Source organism: Squalius cephalus, assembly GCF_949319135.1.
Source record: "Squalius cephalus genome assembly, chromosome: 9".
NCBI lineage: Eukaryota > Metazoa > Chordata > Actinopteri > Cypriniformes > Leuciscidae > Squalius > Squalius cephalus.
This window is the reverse complement of record NC_137130.1, coordinates 22,379,204-22,400,327: the sequence shown is the minus strand read 5'-3', so window position 1 is coordinate 22,400,327 and position 21,124 is coordinate 22,379,204. Positions and strand designations below refer to the sequence as shown.

The following is a 21,124-nucleotide window of genomic DNA, read 5'->3' as shown; positions in this document are numbered from 1 at the left end:
GAAAAGATTAGAAGAAGCTAATTAATGAGATTAGGTTTTTGATCAATAGCAGCAGACTGTTATTTCATTAAAAACTGCTGCTTTATGCATCATAACACTTTGCTTAGTCAATGCATTTTCATTAGTAGATGGTTTCCTACCGGAAAACAGGACGCTACGCCTATTAGTATCTTTCGGCAGCAGGCAGCTCTCTGTGTTCATTTATCCAATGCAACTTTTGAGAGGAGCCCAGCAGAATATAATGAGACTATAGGTCCAAAACAAAAGAAGTGTGTTTCACCACAGCGGGTGCGTGCTTTTGTTCTCCAGGTATGTGTGGAAGAGCACAGATTGGGGGGACTGTCAAGTGGCCCCTCTCCTCAGCCAGCAGGACAGAAGGCTTAACAATGTTAGCGTTCTCTGTGGTGGAGGGATTCAGACCAGGCAGCTGTACTGCGTCCAGGTCCCAGACAACTCCACCCCTCATCACAGAAAAGAGGGTAAGGTTCAGTGTCTATCTGACAGTGAGTTCAGCGGTATGGCTATACAAAAATATATATGTGCATCTTTTCAGCTGCACGTGTTGATTTTATCATAGGTTATATACACTACTGTTCAAAAGTGTGGGGTCAGAAATTAACACTTTTATACAGCATGGATGCATACAGTATAATTGTACAGCATAAATCTTTCTATTTATCAAAAAAATCCTGAAATTAAATCTACAATAAATATCACTTTTTCCACAAAAAAATATTAAGCAGCACGGCATCAGCACAACTTTATAATAATAATAATAATAATGAAATAATATTTCTTGAGTATCAAATCAGCATATTATAGTGATTTCTGAAGGATCATGTGACACTGAAGTCTGGAGTAATGATGTTGGAAATTCAGTTTGCAATCACATGAATACATTTCAGATTAAAAATATTAAAACAATAAACAGTTATTTTAAACTGTAATATTATTTCATGTATTTTTGATCAAATAAATGCAGCTTTGATGAGCTTGAGATACTTCTTTCACAAACATTAAAAACCAAGTCACCTTAAGTACTAATCATCAATATCCAAAATGAGTCTATGGCTGCATTTGAAATCGCATACTTCCCTACTATATAGTAGGTGAGAAACAGTATGGGACAAAAGAAGTGTGTCCTAATTCACAGTACTCATAAAAGAATAGGCAAGATGTACCTGGATGACCTACTTCTTCCGGCGAGATTCTGAAGTGTGAATATGATGGACACTTTACTATCCCAAAAAGCCACGGGAGAGGATTTATGAATGGCAGTGAAGCGTCATAACTGGACGTCATAATGACAACATTAACAAACTTAGTATGTCCGGATTACTTTCATACTACACACAATCATACTATATAGAATACTGTTTTAGCGGCCGTGAAGTAATTACTTATTCAAAATAAGTACCCACTCAAGAGAGTATGCGATTGCGGACGCAGCCCATAACTTGGAGTATAAGCGTAGGTGAACATAAATAATTATTGGTCAGTGCTTCACATTGCAAAGCCTCATTCATTGAGTGAAATCCAGATGGGAAGGTCTTTTGGTTAGCCATTTTTCATTAGCCGTGAGTAACCATGCCTTTTAAATAAAATAAAAACCTGTTTCTAAGATTAGCGGTAGTTAAAGGGAGTCACCTTGTTCTGAAATTAATTTTGAGGAGCTGCACTAGCCAGGTGAAAGCAGTGTTTGGATGGATTTAAGACATGCTGAGCTGAGAAAGGCATACAGATGAAGATGACTCCTTTCAATCAATGTTGTTTGGGGATATAGATCAATGAAAATCAACAGTGATGTTTGCTTTCCACCTGACCCAGAAAACTCACACTAATGTTAACAGAACACAGTCAAAGTGTGAGACTTTCAAGAGGTTTGCCCAAACTTTTGAACACTTGTTTGACAAAAGTCACATTGAGAATCAATGCAATACAAAGTCAATGCAACATCTTTTTACTTTCTTACTCTATGTCCTGGTCTTATTGGAACAATTTGTTCAGTGCACGTTATTCTAGAACAAAAACTAATTGTATTAATTTGCTCGTCCTCTGAAACAGCTTTCCTTTTCTGCTGATGTTTTAAGCATTGTTTCAACAAATTCACATTCAGTCTGGCTCCATTCTAGTACGTAACACACTCATTTCACGATTCTAATCAATTATTGATGGATGCAATCATGTCCCACCATAAAAGTTTTCACCTTGAATATGTTTTCACTTGAAAATACATGAAATGTCAAAATTTAAATGTGTTGCAAATTTTTCAGCATGAAATGGAAATTGTATTTGCTAAATTGCATATTAATGATTTTATAACAAATGAACCATGCATGTGTTTAATTTTTACGTTTATTTTTTTGACCTTGTAATGTTTTATCAAAATATCAATGTTCTTTCGGGGAAACGACAGACCTCTCTCTGGTGAGGAATGCCGGATCCATGCTTAAAGGGATAGTTCACCCAAAAATGAAGAATATGGGTAACCAAACAGTTTCTGGGCCCCACTGACTTCTATAGTATGGGGAAAAATACTATGGAAGTCTATGGGGACCATCAACTGTTTGGTTACCCATATTCTTTAAAGTATCTTATTTTGTGTTCAACAGATGAAAGAACCTCATACAGGTTTGGAACAACATGAGGGTGAGTAAATGATGACAGAATTTTCATTTTTGGGTGAACTGTCCCTTTAAGTCTCGCTCCTTTCTTACAAGCTTGGATTCAGATCTGCCTTCATTCAATCAACAACTGATGGACAAAACCAAGTACATTCTGTTCTTTTTCCATAATCCGTTTCACTCTGACATTTTGACTCTAAACTAAATACTAACATTGGTTTACGAAGGCTTTGAAATGGATTTTATTCTTTGTTTCGGGTTGGGAATTGTTGCTCAGCATGAGAGATCAGAAATTATACTTAAGATGAATTATATTTTGTCAAGAAAAAAATCTTGCCTGACATATGGATTATTTCTCATGATACTGTACGTCTTTGTCTTTGTCATTTTGTAGTGTCTAGGCCTGTAAGTGGGCTTCTGTGTGCCGGAGATTTGCCGTCTGCGGTGCAGCCCTGCTCCATACTGTGCCCACAGCTGTGCCTGCTCTCATCATGGTCCTCCTGGGGGGCCTGTCTCCACGACAACTGCATGGAGACACATGGACGAAAAGGTAGGACAACATGGGAGTGAAATGTCATCAATAATTAAATAAAACCCTGCCCTCTTATTAATAAATATTGAATAAAATTGATGATTGTACCACCTCTCCACTGAGCTAAACCCAGAGGTAACAGTATCTAAAACTGACACCACTTCTGGTGAGAAGTGAGAACATCTGTCACTGAAGCGAGCTGGCAGAGTACTGCCCTATAATGAGAGAATTTAGCAAAGGGCAGACTGATGTCACATGAAGCAGTCACATATGTCAGGCTTTAAAGCAGAAATGACTCATTCTGGGCAATCATAAGTATTATCCCAACGTTGACACAGTGCACACTGCACTCTTATCATTCACCTGCTTTTGAAGGTTAAAAATCAATCCATCATATGCATGTATATTGAAAGATTTTCTAATTTAAGAAATTGTAAAGAAAAAGAATGTTGAGATTTTAATGAAACATTATGTTTCATTAAACATAGGTTCGAAAATAGCATATAGTTAATGTTAATTAATGTAGTTAAATGATGTTAACAAATGAAACCTTATTTTAAAGTGTTATCAAGAGAACTTTTTGAGGAGACATATTTGAGGTCACAATTATTTTTTTCTCAAGAGACCCATCTGAGAAAGATTTGCTTTCCATTTAAACGGATTGCTGTCTAGGAGATGTTGTGATGTCTTCCCAATGGGATTGTGTGATAGGGTGTCTCTTTATACATTGTTTAGACTAGACCTTGTTAGACAGGAGTCTATTTACTGCTCTCAAGCACTTCAACACCTTACTGCTGTTTCAGAGAGTGACGTTTGATCTTTGATATTGGATGAACAATGCAGAAATTCAGAGCCTAGAGCTTTCAGAAATAGAAAAAATGAACTTCTGCCCTACATATACAAATATGGATTTCATCAGAGGAGCCTTGTGGATTTTTTTATTTTGTTTTGTTTTATTAATGTTTCTAGTGCATTACAAATCTGCAATTGCCCACAGTCATATTTTTATCCTCTTTGTGTGATCTTGTGGTATGGAGGAATGAATTGAACACAGGCTTGGTAATGATTGTAAGTAGCAAATTCTATCCAGCATTAATGTGAGTAGGGAGCTAGTGGGACCGATAAGGTTCTGAAGTATTGGAAGTGAAACGCTGCCTGCAGACTGCAGCCCTCCAGTCTTTCCTATGAATAAGGCCGATAGCTGCTGTGAACCTCTCAATTATTAATAATCGCAGGGATGTGTCTCCACCAAATTGTTTTTCACAGTTTAGAGGAGACCATCGGCCGTTCAGGCATTCCTTTTGGTCCAGAAACGGGGCTGTTTGTGTGTGATACTGTACGTGTCTGCATGCATGTTCTCCAAAGGAGTATGTCCTCCACTCTGCTCAGTGCTCAGGTGTAGTTTCGGAATAATGTGTAGTTGTAATTTGTTCTTTGGGTGTCCTGGGACTGAGCTGTTGTCATCTGCTGAAGAAGAATGCTGCTTTTGGGGTTCAGAGGTGCAGGAAGTTCTTTGTTGCACCCTCAGCCTGTCATGTTTTGTCTTCAATGAACAAAACTTACATGGAAACATGGAAAACACTTCATTTTAAGGTGACAGTTACGCATAACTTTGTACTTACTATAGTAATAACAGTAAATTATGCATAATTACAAGTAACTAACCCTAAACCAAACCTTAGGCGTAACTCCATATTAAGTAATGTAGTTAATTAATATTACGCAGTACTACAATGTAACTATGGCACCTCAAAATGAAGTGTACTCTAAAACATTATTACACACATTATAATAAGAACGTCATATATTTTAAACAAGTTTATTTCATTACCGCAATACTTTCCTGTACAAAATATAACCAGTTCGCCTGTAGTGGGGAAGATTGTAACAATAGAACTCCTTTTAATTTTACATTTATTTATACATTTAGGGATACATTTAAATGGTAACACTTTAGTTTGGGGTCCAATTCTCACTGTTAACTAGTTGCTTATTGGCATGCATATTACAAGGAAATTGGCTGTTTGTTAACACTCATAAAGCACAAATTAATGTTTTATTCTGCATGACCATATTCTACATCCCTTAATCCTACCCAATACCCAAACTTAACAACTACCTAAGTGAGGGATAATGTAGAGCGAGGCGGTTGTTACAGCGAATACAACCCCTTCAGGCTAATTCAAGACTCCGCTCCGCTTCGCGTCGGGGTCCTGATCAGCCTGTCGGGGTTGTATTTGCTATAACAACCGCCTCGCTCTACATTATCCCGCTTATTACATGGCTACCTACCAAATAAATCAATAATTTGACACAAAATATTCATTTAAAAAGGAGTTTATTGATTTACAAATGATTGCATTGCTTCCGCTAAAGAAAATAGTCCGTTCCGTCTCTACGGTTAGAATCCTGCGTCCATAGCAACGCTCTGTTTTTCATGGCAACGGTGTGTTATACTTAGCAGCGCTCTGTTATCAGGAAATAACAGACCGCATTCTACATTAGAATTCAACCAAGCCATGTAATGACATAACATAATATAAACTTATTTATAACAAGCAGTAATTGGGAGTTTATTGAAGCAAAAGTTGTAGTTAATAATTAGTTTATGGTGAGAACTGGACCCTAAACTAAAGTGTGACAATTTAAACGTTATTTTGTAGCAGACACATATGGGAATATTATACCAATGTTTGAAATCCATATCTCAAAAAAAATAAAAAAAATAAAATAACTGTGCTACAGATTGGAATACAGCAACAGTTGGAACCAAAATATTCCTCTGTAGGACTGTTTTCTATTGGCCTATTATCTGTGGAAACAAATGGAAGTGGTTTAGAAAAAGCTATAAAACAGACTGTCTACAGAGAGAAAGGGCATGTTGTTTGGTTTTCTTACACAAAATATCCTTGTTTTGAATACATATACAGTATAGACTAGTTTTCAGCATACTGAATGATATGGTATACATCTGTTCTTAGAGACAGAGTATTATTGATGTCTGCTTAATTATTTTGTGTTAAGTGAAGCAAACTGGTTTTCCTCAAGGTCTAAATTATATATGTGATATTTACAGAGCTCTCATCACACAATGCACTCATGTCTTATACAGTCGATTTTGTGTTAAAGCAATGTTGAGAGCTGTAGGGTGTTTTGATTATTTCAAAGGCTTGGCTTGGCACTATGATTCTCCCTGGACTGCAGAGTCAAGCCTCCCTGCAGGGGTGTGAGATGAACCAAATCTCACTACTGGCATGCACATAGTCAAGGAGCAAAGATATGAGGAGTTAGTATCTACTCATCACAGACCGTAAACAGGATCAGATGGTATCCAGACAGCTAGCATTCCACCCTCGTGTTAGCCATCAGATCATCTTGTTTGATAAATTATGCTTGGAGTAATGCCTGATTCATCTTTTTTCTTGCTTAAGCACTGTACTGTAATGTATTTTGATGTCGTCCAGAGCTGGCTTTGAGAACGTATGCCAATTTATGAAATATTAATTAAAACTAGCCTAGTGTTTTTTTTTCCCGGAAAGGCTTAAATGAAAAGACGACGACGATGATCTTTCTAGCAGACCTTTTTTGAGAACAGTGTTTTGCTTTCATGTTTAACCAGTACTTTTAGGTGTTAAATCTTCATATTCCAGCGTTATTGCAGTCATGACTGGCGTCTCAGTTTGCAGCCATCGCTCATAGCTTTAAAAATGAGTGAATGAAAATTGTGTATTCAGGCAAATTACAGAGCAGGAAGAGGAATTTATTCTACTAACAAAAGCTGTGACAGAAAGCTTTTTGAAATGAGTTTCTATTAAAGGCATATTTAGCCACCGCTAGAATTTCAGTTCAGAACTCACTGGCCAGAAACTCGTTTTCCTTCAGAATACCCCTAATCCACCTGTCTCTCGCTCTGTTCACAGGCTACAAGCAGAGGAGGAGAGAAGTGCTGGAGGAAGGATCTGGAACAGAAAACTGTGCCCATCTCCTGGAGTCAATGCCCTGTGAGGATCCGGTGTGCTTTTTGTGGCAGGTGCTGTTTGAGAGCGCTTGTGTGCCCAGCAAAGGGAATTGTGGAAATGGAACCAGGACACAAACTGTGGCTTGCGTCAACTCACAAGGTATACAGTCAAAATTTGTTTGAATTGTATCATATTATTTCAAGTTTTTGAATAAAGTCTCTTATGCTCAACAAGAAAAAAATATAGTAAAAACAGTAAATATTTGTGAAATATTACTACAATTTAAAATAACTCTTTTATTTTAAGAAATGTTTATATATTAAAGTTTATTCCAGTGATGGCAATGATATTGTTATTATTATTATATTACAGTTGTGCTGCTTAATATGTCTATCTGTTATAGAACTGAATTTTCTTTTGTGATATCATATATGTCTGTCACTAGACCTGTAACATTTAGCTGTAGTGATACGCACAACACTGGAGATTCAGAGAAGCAAACAGTATTTATTAAGAAATCCAAGGAGAACAGAGGAAACCAAGGGCTTAAATATACAGAGATAATGAGGGAAATAATGAACAATCGGTGAACGTAATATGTAACTAAGGAAACAAACTAGTGAACAGAAATCAGTCTAATACACTCAAAAAAAAAAAAAAAAAAAATAAACTCATTGGACAAACTCAATTTAATTGAGGACAGGATTTCCATCCAATAAATTTGTGTAGCCCCAACTCATAAAAGACAAATTCATGCAATGAAATGGTCCAACTCCGTTTGATCAAATACAGTTTAAATTAAATTGATACATTTATAAAATTACTTTTTATGCTTGTTAAACTTAAATCATCCAAAACATTCATTCATCATTATACACAATGTACAGTATATAATGAACAAATAAGAAAAGGCTGGTGTCACTTCAGACATTAGCATATATCACTGAGTGCCCAGAGACTATACACAGGCACCACTCTTCTGCATAATGGTAACCACAAAATTCTAAAACATTACAGAAATTCCTCTAAATGTCCAACATAACTGAAAATTAAACACTAAAATTAACAACATTTTTCCCTTTACTGAAAAACTGAAATAACACTTTAATCCATAAATTTACTCTCCTAATGCAGTCTCTTGCAAAGCATGCTGGGACTTACAGATACACTGCCCAGTTAGTTATGTCAACAAAAATGATTAATGTAGTTTTAACACAAATGTATTAAGTAAACTTCAGTTTTAAATATATTAGGTTGATTTAACACAGTTTCATTAAAGGTGCCCTATGGATTGTTTTATTATTTTAGAATGTTTCCTGGGGTGCCCTTATAATGTTATTATGTTTTTTAGATCTAAAGTTGATATAATTTAGAAATAAAAGGCATATTTCCTAGCCTGATTTCATCCTCTGATTTGAACACTCTGTTTGAAGGGGCGTGTCTGCTGAGAGACTTCAGTGTGAACACCCTCTGCTGTGATTGGCTGACATGCTTGCATATGAAATATCTTGTACAGTAGAACTATCTGGAAAACTTTTACTATTTCAGCTTTTATACGTTTTTACTATTACAGCTATATCGAGATTAACGAATCGTGAGAAGTTTTTTTTAAGTATTTAGATCTATTCTCATCACATAAAAGGTTGCAGTGATGAGCACTGAGCAGATGTTGAGCAGATGACAGCCTGTTGATCGCGTGAATGAAGATCTTATCACTGCAACGCAGTTTCTGCGAGTGAAACGACGTGAAGTTGAGTGTTTAGTCACTGGCTGATGCATAAACTGATGCATAAACAGTATTGAACGACTTTGAGAGAAAGATTATCTGTCTGAACTTGAACAATTACGCATCAGAAATTCACATAACCCACTGGTTCTCCAGAGGCTCGGATGAAGGAACTAAAAAAATACTTTTGTGTTCATTTGTACATCCAAACACTGAGCAACTGCCATGCTTCGCTCGCTCGTTTGCAAGCCATGATGTCTCTCGAGGAAAAAACAATATCGCGCTGGATCTAGATAACACAGTGTAAATTATCGTTAATAAAATCACTACTTACCGCTTGCGGGAATATAACGTTAGTTGAAATTGCCCCCTTCGTCAGTATGAGACGCTCAGAGAAGCCTGGCTGCTTGATATTGTCCCAGGTTAGAAAAACAGTCCGTGGTGCAGAGCAAACTAACAACTTCAAATTAAACTGTAGCGGTATCTATAGATAGATAGATAGATAGATTATAGATAGATCTGCGATTTTCCCTATGATCCTCGCTTGTTTCTTCACCTGCAGAACTTCCGATGATTCGGCTGCGCAGTTCTGCCTGGCATTGAACATGGGCTGGCATATGCACATTTTTGGAGGCGTACATATTAATGATCCCGACTGTTGCGTCACAGTCGGTGTTATGTGGAGATTCGCCTGTTTTTCAGGGGTGTTTTTCAAAAACGAGATTTAAATAAGAAGGAGAAAACTATGGTGTTTGAGACTCACTGTATGTCATGTCCATGTACTGAACTCTTGTTATTTAACTATGCCGAGATAAATTCAATTTCACATTCTAGGGCACCTTTAATTTATGACAAAATGTTAAAAAAAATCTTGTTACTATAGCTCATTTTTATTAAACTGAACAAGAGGCAAAAAAAATATTGTTTTTTGAGTGATGCATGCACAGAAGGTGCTCATCTTTGCTAAATCTAACTGCAGTGGTCAGGTGGCACATCAGTCACGTGGTACAATTAGGAGCTCTCAGACAATTCCCATCTTACAAACTGTAATTATGAGCTCTACGAGGACGTGAGCGCTTTTTACAAGTTGAAATCACGTAATTGCAGTAATTACGACATGCCATGAACGCACCTTTAAACTTAACCCTGACAAGATCAATTTAATATAAATTGAATGCATTCCAGCTGAATAAAAGTATTACAAATGTATTTGTAATGTAAGAGCAGGTGTGGGCATTTGTAAATATTTGTCTGGCTTCTGGTGCCGTTCGCTTCCAGTTATTTTTAGCTGTACAAAACAGCTTATTATGCTGCTTAATATTGTAAACAGGTATTTCTTACCATATTGTTTTAAGGTATTGTCGTAAATATAAACACACTGGTTTGTAGCGCAAATAGTTTTACCATTTACTGCACATTGTTATTCTTCTAGTTATCTCCCTACAGCAGCTAATTAATCAGAAGTCTCGCACATTCACGGAAAATAGCTTAATTCTGTGTTGCAAATAAGGTGGATAGAGCCCACCCCAATTTTCTGTGATAAATTAGTCTCTAGATATGTGTGAAGTTCATTTTTTGATGTATATCTTTTGTGATTTTCATGGCCTTTTTATCACCCACCAGGCAAAGTCTGATTGCTTAGAAAAAGAATGGCACACCTCTTATAAACAAGCACCATGACTTGAGGTATCGTTCATGGCTGGGTTTCCCGAAACCTTCTTAACGCTACGCCATTCTTATGTTACACCTTAAGCTGTACCTTATCGTTAATACGTGTTCCCTGAAACGTTCTTAGTTAAGAATACCTTCTGTAAGTCATATGTTCGGAAGGTTGGTCTGGACCACTAGCTTTACCTTATCACTGTTACAGGTCTATACGAATATAATTCTGAAGTTTTAATACACCAGACAGTGTTCAATTAGGCTAATTCAAGTGTTTTCATGCAAAGAATAAAATTGTCATTACACTGATTGTTGTTAGATTTTTAATTATATTATCCAAAGGTACATCAGCTGCCGAACCATTAAAGGCTTAATAGTTTTTTAAAGGGAATGATTGTGGTGGGGAATTTGCTCAAACTATGGCAGCGATACAGCGAATAGTTGTTCTAAAAGACGGCGTCGTCCGCGGAGCGCTTTCAAAGGCCAGTGAAAGCAGACTGTCAGTTAAGTCCTATTCGGACGCTAATTGTTTATCATGGGCTCGTACGGTATTTTAAACATTTACGGTGATTTTTTTGCCGTCCGAATCCATATGTCAGTGTTTTTTTCTCACCCAACCCAGGAAAAATCCCTGGCCTCATTGTTTTTTGACAAACAGGTCGTGTGGGAATTTAATTGCGGTCTGAATCCACATCTCTGAGTTTACAAGAAGAGATTCAAAATTCACTGTTTAAATCCTTTTTGATCACTACCAAGTACCGTACGTAAGATGTACACTTTTATTACTGAAATGCTGGAAAGTATTTACAAGAACACTATTTCATCGCAGCTCCACCTCAGCAAACAAAAATGGGAAAGAGATGAAAGCACGTAAAATTTTTGAAATGGTTATTGTGGCAGCAATATATGATACAATTTTAAAATATGTAGGCTAGGCTATTCTAGTTTGAATTATTTTTTATAATATCCCATGAGTCCTAATAAATGCAATTTCAACTATTTCTGAAGTGCTTCTTTTATAAACATCGCTTTATCACATAACGCAGTGAAGCAGCCCCTGCACGAGAGAATAATTGATTCTTGACGGATCGATATCAGCCAATTCAGAACGGACAGCACCCGGTAACGTCGCACGTAAGACGGTATATCTTAAGTAGCTTTCTAAGGTATAGTTCGGGGAACACGCCTAGTAATGGTATACCTTTAGTTAAGTTATACCTTAAGAGTCTTCGTAGCGCGCTAAGAGACAACGTTATCGGGAAACCTGGCCCATGTCCGTAGTGCAAAGGATGCAGGCCAGGTTGCACACCACAAGGTAATACATTGGTTTCGGGGTGTTGAATAAAGCATAAGCAACAGAAATAGTGCTGTTTTAGCCAGCACTACTAATATATTCATATCAAAAGGATTCTAACATCATCCCCAGCAAAAAAAAGATCACACTGCTTTTACAAAAGATAGTAATGCAAAGTTGTAAGCTACAGTAAAAAGTATCTAGTGTCTGGACAGAATTCTGGTTGATTTCAAATAAAGAAAAGGCTTTTAAGAGCAGCCGGACACATCGACCCATGTCATGTCAATGTCACACTCTTTCATCAATGCATTACACTAGCTGATATTTAGCTAAAGAGCTGCCTGAAAGCGTTTCTCTCAGCAGCATGCTTTGGAGAGCAGCTAGTGTGACCCATTTTAACCTGACTGTGTAATTTATGAGAAATAGCATAAAGATGAGAAATCCGGCATTGTGAACTTGATGAAGCCTGAGTAAGACCTTAATAGCCCATCTTTAAAACCTGCTAAATTAATTGGGTTTTTTTTGCATGTTTTATTATTATGTCATGTTCCTGAGGAGAGTGTTCCTGACACACAGGCCTGAGAGGCGTGGGATGTTTAAAACGGGACGTAAATAGAACCAGAGGTTTTTCTCATAATTCTTGATTCCAGTTGAAAACTCATTAGATGTGTGATTTTAAGTTAACTCCAGTGTCAAATACTCTTTCCCCGCAACTTAATTGATGAGCTAATTGAAGTAATTTGACACAGTCAGGTGTTTTGGGGATGAGGAAGAGCATCTTATTATTTTTTCATTTGTTAATATATTATTTCACACTTGACGACTATAAAGGGCCTCTGTGTTATTATACAAATTTTGTTTGACCTCATTTTCAGAAGAGCAGCTCTCTCATTTGAATGCAATGTTGCTATGCAAAATTTAATTACCCCGTATTTATAGGTAAAACAAATTTGTGTAGCAAAGAAGCGAGTAATCATCGTTAACAGCATCAAAATAGCTCTCTTGATTTTGATAATTATGTTGATGAGAAGTCTGGTAAAAATGAACCGTGAAGTGGTTCAGGTGCTCTATTGTTTAACCTTTCTTCCCAAACCCAAGAAAGAGACTGACAGAGCAATGAAGGATTTTTGGGCACGTGTTGTTTTCAATTCAGCTTTTTTGACTTCCTTTTACCGGAGTTAATTGGGCTCTGGAGGACAAGGCATTTCCTCTGTTCCTGCTTTATTTCCAAAGAATAAACATATTGATGTGTGAATATCAAAGCCTGTTCCACTCTGACCATGAGACAGGGAATGTTTTCTCTACCGTGATGTTCAGAGTGCTCCATTTTACTGGCCAGTTAAAGATCATTGCATAGTGATCTATATCCCTCGATTCAAGGGCAGGACTGAACTCTTTTTACAGCCTGGCAGCACTCTTAAGAGACACCTGTCATACAGTTCACAGCCTGATTGAAATCCAGCTACAGCCTTGAGTGCATTAGCACATCTCTAGAGTACAGAAACTCACACCACTGGACTTTTGACTTTCTGCATTAAGTCTGGTCCATATTGCAGGTCATTTTGGATGATACGGAGCCGCTAAAGGGATATGGTGGTGGCAAAAATTTGGGAGAAAAAATCAATGTTATACACTGTAGTGTCACCAAATTCAGTTTACACATCAATGGTCTCCTACTAGTCATACTACAACACTTAGTTTGATAACATGAGCTTTTGCACATACGGTGAACATACTCTGGGCTGGCTGAACTTACTCCCGGACACGTTTTTGGAACCAACATACCTCGAGTAAGCAAGGTTTGGGATAATCAACCAAGAGTTAACCTTGCTTTCTTGAATACCCCTGGACTTCTGTTTTGACAGTGACAGCACCTGTAGCTCCCATTCTACTTCTCATTAGTTCACTACTGTCTTTCTTTAACAGTTTAGTTTTTCCCTTCCCTTCCCAAGTAAGTAATTTTTTTTTATTTAATGTATATATTCACTGGAAAACAAGCAAAAATACTAATTAAAATATTTTTTTTAACAGCGCATGTGCAAGCTTATGCAGAAAATTGTATTAACCAACATGGGGTTTTCAGTATGTGACAAATGAACAACTTGAACTGTCCAGGGTGTCGATCTCGTAGATGCACAGCAGTGGGGAATGACTCCAGGGAATAGAATAAAAAAGAAAACGCTTTTATAATGGCTACAACAAAGCATTCTATCAAAGTCAAAGAATGTCCCGTTTCAGTGGAATTAAATAATGTTTCAGCTCCTGGTGCTGCAAAAACCTCCATGTGAACTTCTCTATATGTCCAGACCCTTAGTTCTCCAGCAGCTAACCCACGCTGTGGGCAGTCTAATAAGGGTTCTTGTCAGTGAGAATCTCTGAATATCAGCTCCAGGTGTTTCTGCTTGCCAGTTTCTCTTAAGTGTTCAACTCCGTCGGGCAAACGAGGAGTGGCAGTTTCCATCTCTGGACTCTGTAGCAATTCCACATTTCCTTAAAGGAATTCAAATAGACTAGCGAAGTCCTCTGAGAAACAGAATTTGTTCATTATTTTCACAGCACTTCAGGTTCAGTGTGCAGCCCCCGTGTTCATTTAGTCTGATGACAGAAGCTCTATTACACCAGGGTGTGAAGTGAAAAAAAGTCATAAATAAAGCATATCTTCTGGCAGCTGCGAATGTTTTACTGCATTCTATTATAAATGCTTTTATTTATTTTTCACTTTACTTAACATTTTCATACCTCCAGCTTCGCAGTGCTGATGGCAGTGGGGTGTGATGTCACATCTGAAGTTCTGCGGCATTAGAGCTCATGTGTCAGTCAACACGGTTCATCTGAGGGCTATCTCTAAAGCAGCATATTGAGGAAGTCAGTCATTTAACTTTGTGTCAGCAGCACGTTACTCAAATTCATTGAATCCTGTTGTCGCGGTTGTAATTTTATGCTGGTTTATGACCTCAGCGTTATAGCTCTCCAGCACTGCAAGAAATCCACAGAACACAATGTCAATATATTATAAGGACCAAGGTCACCTTTTTTTTTCTTTTCTTTTTCCCCCTTAAATTTACAGCAGACCAGAATCGTTGTGACCTCTGGCTAATCAACAGGGGAATCTCAGTGTAATTATAGCTAACGTCATACCCAGCACCAATGGAATCGATACATATAAGACTAAATCAGTGACTGTAGATAAATGTGAGAAAATCAATTACAGAATTCTTGTGAAACGTTCAACGAATTGCTGTTATCTCACACTTTTTATGTTGTTTTCTGGCTGAGGTCTTAGTATTAATTAAATGTTTAATATTATTTGCACCTATTTGCAGTGCAGAGAAATGCCTTTCCCAAGTTTTACCAACATATTACTGTTAACATATTAATGGATGCAATTTATTAAATATGTTTAATCACTGTAAAAAATGATATGGGCCCGGTTCCCCAAAACGTTCTTATCACTAAGTAATTCTTAACCTATTCCTTAACCTCTCTCTTAACGTTATGACACGATTCCCGACACGTTCGTACGCTAAGTATATCTTCTGTAAGTCACACTTTCGTAAGGTTGGTCTGGACCACTCTTAGCTTTACCTTATCACTGTTGCAGGTCTATACGAATATAATTCTGAAGTTTTAATACACCCAGACAGTATTAAATTAGGCTAATTCAAGTGTTTTCATGCAAAGAATAAAATTGTCATTACACTGATTGTTGTTAGATTTTTAATTATATTATTATACAATATTATTAATTTAATTAAAAAGCACTTTTAAAGGCCAGTGAAAGCATAGACTACTGTCAGTTAAGTCCTATTCGGATGCTAATATTGTTTCTCATGGGCTTGTATGGTATTTTAAACATTTATAGGGGTAAGTCGGTGATTTTAGTGCCGTCCGAATCCATAATATCAGTGTTTTTCTCACCCAACCCGCGTAAAAATCCCTGTCCAAATTAGTACCTACTGTTTTTTGACAAACAGGTCGTGTGGTAATTTAATTGCCATCTGAATCCACATCTCTGAGTTTACAAGAAGAGATTCAAAATTCACGGTTTAAATCCTTTTTGATCACTGCCGAGCAACTTTTATTACTGAAATGCTGGAAAGTATTTACAAGAACAATATTTCATCGCAGCTCCACCTCAGCGAACAAAACTGGGAAAGAGAAGAAAGCACGTAAAATTGTTGAAAAGGTTATTGTGGCAGCAATATATGTTACAATTTTAAAATATGTAGGCTAGGCTATTATAGGCTATTATAGTCTGGATTATTTTTTATAATATCCAATAGTCCTAATAAATGTAATTTCAACTATTTCTGAAGTGCTTCTTTAATAAAGAACACCGCTTTCTCACATAAACAGCCCCTGCACGAGAGAATAATTGATTCTCGAGCCATCGATATCAACCAATTCAGCACCATCGCCACGGACAGCACCCGGTAACGTCGCACGTAAGAAGGTATATCTTAAGCAGCTTTCTAAGGTATAGTTCGGGGAACACATATCTTTCGAGTCTTCTTAGCGCTAAGAGTGAGCATTATCGGGGAACCGGGCCCTGATCAATAAGTTGACAACGTATGCTTTTAGATTGCTTTAACTCATCAAAATAAGTTAAGATTCATCTAATTTTTAAGTCGGTTTAATGTAATTTAAGTTGAAATGACTTAAACATCCAAGCTGATTGTACTTAAAAAATATAAAGCAAAATCTTTTTTTTTTTACAGTGATGCCATTTTTATGTCAACACATTTATTCAGCTTTACATTATATAACGTTTACATTATTACTGAAGGGATAGTTCTTCATTTATAAATCAAACCCAGACTTTGATGTTTAACAAAAGTTGGATGCTGGTGAAATTTTAAGTAAATCAGTGGCAAAAATATCTTGTATACATATGTCCATAAAGTGTATATATATATATATATATATATATATATATATATACAGTAGACTTATATTCCGGTATGAGTTTCCCACACAAATTGACAATTTTAATTATTTAGGAACTGAATGTGTAAACTCCACAAATTCAGATGAATCTTTAATTAAATTGTATATATATATATATATATTTGATCAAAAATGCAGTAAAAACAGTAATATAGTGAAAAAAATATTACAATTCTTTTTTAGTAAGTTTTAAAATGTAAATTATTCCTGTGATGGCAGGTTGAATTTTCAGCATGATTTCTCCAGCCAGAAATCATTGGGGGGTTAGTTGCCTTGCTCAAGGGCACCTCGAACCCGCAACCTTTGGGTTACCAGTCTGACTCTCTAACCATTGGGCCACATGCATCCTCATGTTTAGTGCATCCTTGTGGAATATTTTTTTTCCAAAATAGTCTTATTGATGTGGTAGATTTTTCCTAAACCTTACTACATACCTGGAACCTAATTACCTGGGGAGTCTCCAATCGACACCCAAGCGTCTACAGTCGACACTTAATAAATACATTTACCTGAGGCGTCTCCAGTCGACACCCAAGCATCTACAGTCGACACTTAATAAATATATCTGGGGCGTCTACAGTCGACAACCAATAATCTTTATACTCTAGCTCTTGCGTCTACAGTCGACAACTGGCTTCGAGTTCCTTTCCCCAACTTGTTCCCCTTACTAACTTTCTGCGCAGCAATAATAACAGACAGACTTCAGCAAATGTCCTTCAAATGCTTTAATCACAGCCGGGAGATCTCCCTAAGCAGAGAATCTCCCCAAGAAGAAGCACAGCCGGAGGATCTCAGACAAATTTCAGAGAGAATCCCACCCAAAAAGAAGAATACATCAGGTTTTATAGGACAAATAAACACAACAAATAAGATCATCGTCACTAACTCATGACTTAACTCACGTCACCTTCTATCAATATGATTGGTTGAATTGGTAAAAGCAAGTGTATTTTTTATTTTGTCATGGTCAGCACTTGAGAATTTTCCATAACACAAATAGACAAAGAACAGAACGTTTTGGTATGTTGTGTTTCAGAGTGTTAGAATTTGTTAGACCTAAAAAGGGAAGTAAGGTTTAGATGTTAGAATTGTTAGAATCATGGTTAGTATAAAAGATAGTTTACTATCTTATCTATTAAAAATCCATCACACTGACCCCAAACCTAATATGTATATTTATATATTGATTTATAATAAATACATTTTCAATTGTCAGCACCCACACACTAGCACAGATGCACCATCATACTGTAGTGTTTAGGACTTGGAACCGCTGAGATTAGTTGATATTCTCATTCTCTATCAGTCCCATCAAACATGCTTTAGTCATTTCTGCCGTTAAAATGCTAATAACATCTGCCAGGTAGTCAGGTGAGGTGACAGGATGATGTGCTGATCTATAAGAACTGTAATCTATGCAGCAGATTAGAGGTTTGCCGCTGTGTGGTCTGTCCCAATAAGGCCATTTATCTCCTCTGAGCGTAGTGTAATTAGGGATGCGTTTGATGGATCTCACAACATCTTGCCCTCCTCCTCCCAGAGTTGACAGAAAACATGTGGCACTTCATCTTTTCCAGTGCTGGTAAAGATTACAGCTTCTTTTACCTTCAAAAAATGGTCTACCAATTAACCAAAAGTAATAGCAGTTGAATGGACATTCTAATAAAAGCCTGTGAATCTGCTCTCAGCAGTCATGTCCAGCATGTAAGAGTATCAATTAGACAGTGGTCAATGAAAAGACACGTTCACAGCTTATTCCCAGAGATAAGGCTTGCTGTTCCAAATGGACCCAATTGTCCTGAGCTTTTTATTGAAAAGATGGTAGACTATACAACCTTGAAACTTGTAAGAAGATAAAAGTGAAATTCAATTTATATTGTTCTTTAGTACATAGGACATTTGTTACCTATGTAAGAGAGAGAGAGAAAAAGATTCAGATTTCTTTTGGTTTGAAAAATGAGAAAAATGACCTACTCAAGTATGTCATTTTGTGATTACGTGATTCATGAGCATAATGAGAGTGAAAGGTAAAGTGCTGAGGTGTATGTGTTTGGATTTTTTTAGTCTATGGTTTGGATCACACTACGTGCCTTGCTTTTCATGACACATTTTCCAGAACAATAAAATAAAAATACAATCTGTTGAAATTTGATGGAAATTCGAGAACTCCAATCAATCACTGATTTTTTTTGTTTTTTGCAAGAAATTAATACTTTTATTCTGCAAAGATTAAATTGATTCAAAAGAACTCAAACAAATCCCATCTGAATAGGGTTTAAGGACACTTAAGACAGTCGTGAGTTATGACACTTGATTGGGGACACCATCATCCAAAAGTGAGCAGCTACAGTGCACTGTTCGTTTCAGCAGGAAACACATTAGTTACACTAACAGCTCTGTTTGACTTACTGGAGCACTGACCCTTGCAGCGTCAGTAAGAGTCATCTGCATCACAGATGTCGGCGTGTGCCCGTGGGCAAGCTGGCACTGATTGCTTTTTGAGTGGGGGAGACGGCGCACACAGATTTTACTTTGTACAGCTTTTTGGCTGTCACTTTGTGATGTGTCAGGCCAGTGTTGCACAGCGCTAAATTATGAGTCTTGCAAGTTAGCTGACATGATTGAGTGCATGGATGCAATTTCACTGCTGGTGGCCACAAAACACTGTATCACGCGGATGGTTTATGTGCTCTGAGCTTAATTCCATTGCAAAATTCAATGTTCAAGCTTTCAAATTAAGGTTAAACTTAAAATTTTAACTCGGAAATGGCAATGATAACACTGGTCAGTCTGAAGGAGCAAGTTAGAGTGGAAATACAACAGTACTTGGACTTGCATGATATTAAATATTTGAGTTTCCAGTGATAAACACCCATATATTAATAATTCAGGAAGGACCTGGAGCTGAGATCCATTTACAGTTTCCCCACACATGGCATGTGCTTTCTGATTTTCAGGCATTCCTCACTCAGCCTGTTCTAATGCAGAGTAGACACACACCCCACATTTTTCCATTTAACTTTTTATGATACGAGGATGACTGGCAGCTGTGTTTGGGTGGTTGAGCAGAGAAAATTACAATACTCTCTCTTAAATCCATCTATACAGAAGAGTGCCTGTTTCATGACGATGTTAGATGATAATGAGGTTTAGAGCTTCTACTCTATAGTTAATGGCCACTTACAGTTTAGTGCATCTGTATGAAGAAATTATTGTGTAAATCTACAAAAGCTGATTTGTGGTCAATTGAAATATGGTCTATTTAACACAAGACAGCATTTCATCAGGCCATCATGTTTTCAAGTAAAAATATCTGAATATCCTCAAAACAAAATGAATTTACATGAGAGTAGGACTTTAGATATCACTGCTTTTGTCATGTCAAAATCAAGCTTGAAAATGCCTGAAAACATGACTGTGGGGGGTTTAATGAGAAATCAGCTTGGTGAAATTAAAGATACTTCATGTCTGTGACAGACAGTGTTTACCGAGTGTAACGAGTGGCAGGAATGAAGCAGAGAGAGAATCCATATGCAAGCACTTAATTTAATGAAACAAAACAGGAAAACCAGGGCAAACAATGGAACATAGAACTCAGGACAGAAACATGGAAACAGCTACAACGACCGACAAACAACAACTGAAGCACAGAGGTATATATACACAGGCAAACAAGCTAAACAAGATAACAAGGGGGTGTGGTTAATCAGAAACACCTGGGGAGACTAATAAACAAGAAAAACTACAAAGGACTACAAAACATGGCACAGGACGGGAAATAACAAAAGTCCACACAAGACAAGGGAAACACAGGACAGGAATCGTGACACCGAGCTTGATGACTGATGATCCGAAAATAAGTTGACTGTTAAAAAGAACAGCTGAACATCAACACACAAGTAAAATATATTGTTTAAATTGTTACTGCCTTTAGTTATTATTTTTGGAAATTTAAAAAAAATGCTTATAACACTAACTTGATGAGATTTATACTTGGTTTTAATAAATAGAACAATACATAAAAATAGAATAGTGCAGCCTGGTCCACTGATACAAGGCAGGATGGATCCATGCTTCCATGTTATTTACGGCAAATTCTAACCCTATTTTGCTGAATTTCGCAGCAGAAATCGAGGCTCATCAGACCAGGCAACGTTTTTACAATCTAATATTGTCCAATTTTGATGAGCCAGGAGTGGCACCCAGTGTGGCCTTCTGCTGCTGTAGCTCGTCTGCTTCAAGGTTTGACGTGTTGTGCATTCAGAGATGCTCTTCTGCAGACCTCAGTTGTAACAAGTTATTTGAGTTACTGTTGCCTTTCAACTCGAACCAGTCTGCCCATTCTCCACTGACCTCTGGCGACAAGGCATTTTCACCCAC

At 37.1% G+C, this 21,124-nt stretch overlaps 1 protein-coding gene across 6 annotated transcripts in view; it reads left to right on the top strand.

The window, feature by feature from the left end:
• Positions 1–21,124, top strand: part of thsd7ba (thrombospondin, type I, domain containing 7Ba) — a 308,878-nt gene that overhangs the window by 176,105 nt on the left and 111,649 nt on the right. For all 6 annotated transcript variants that reach the window (XM_079882075.1, XM_079882079.1, XM_079882074.1 and 3 more), the window contains 3 exons: positions 310–479; positions 3,019–3,174; positions 7,077–7,274. In XM_079882075.1, coding sequence (XP_079738201.1) covers positions 310–479; positions 3,019–3,174; positions 7,077–7,274 — 524 coding nt within the window. The remainder of the gene's footprint in view (positions 1–309; positions 480–3,018; positions 3,175–7,076; positions 7,275–21,124) is intronic.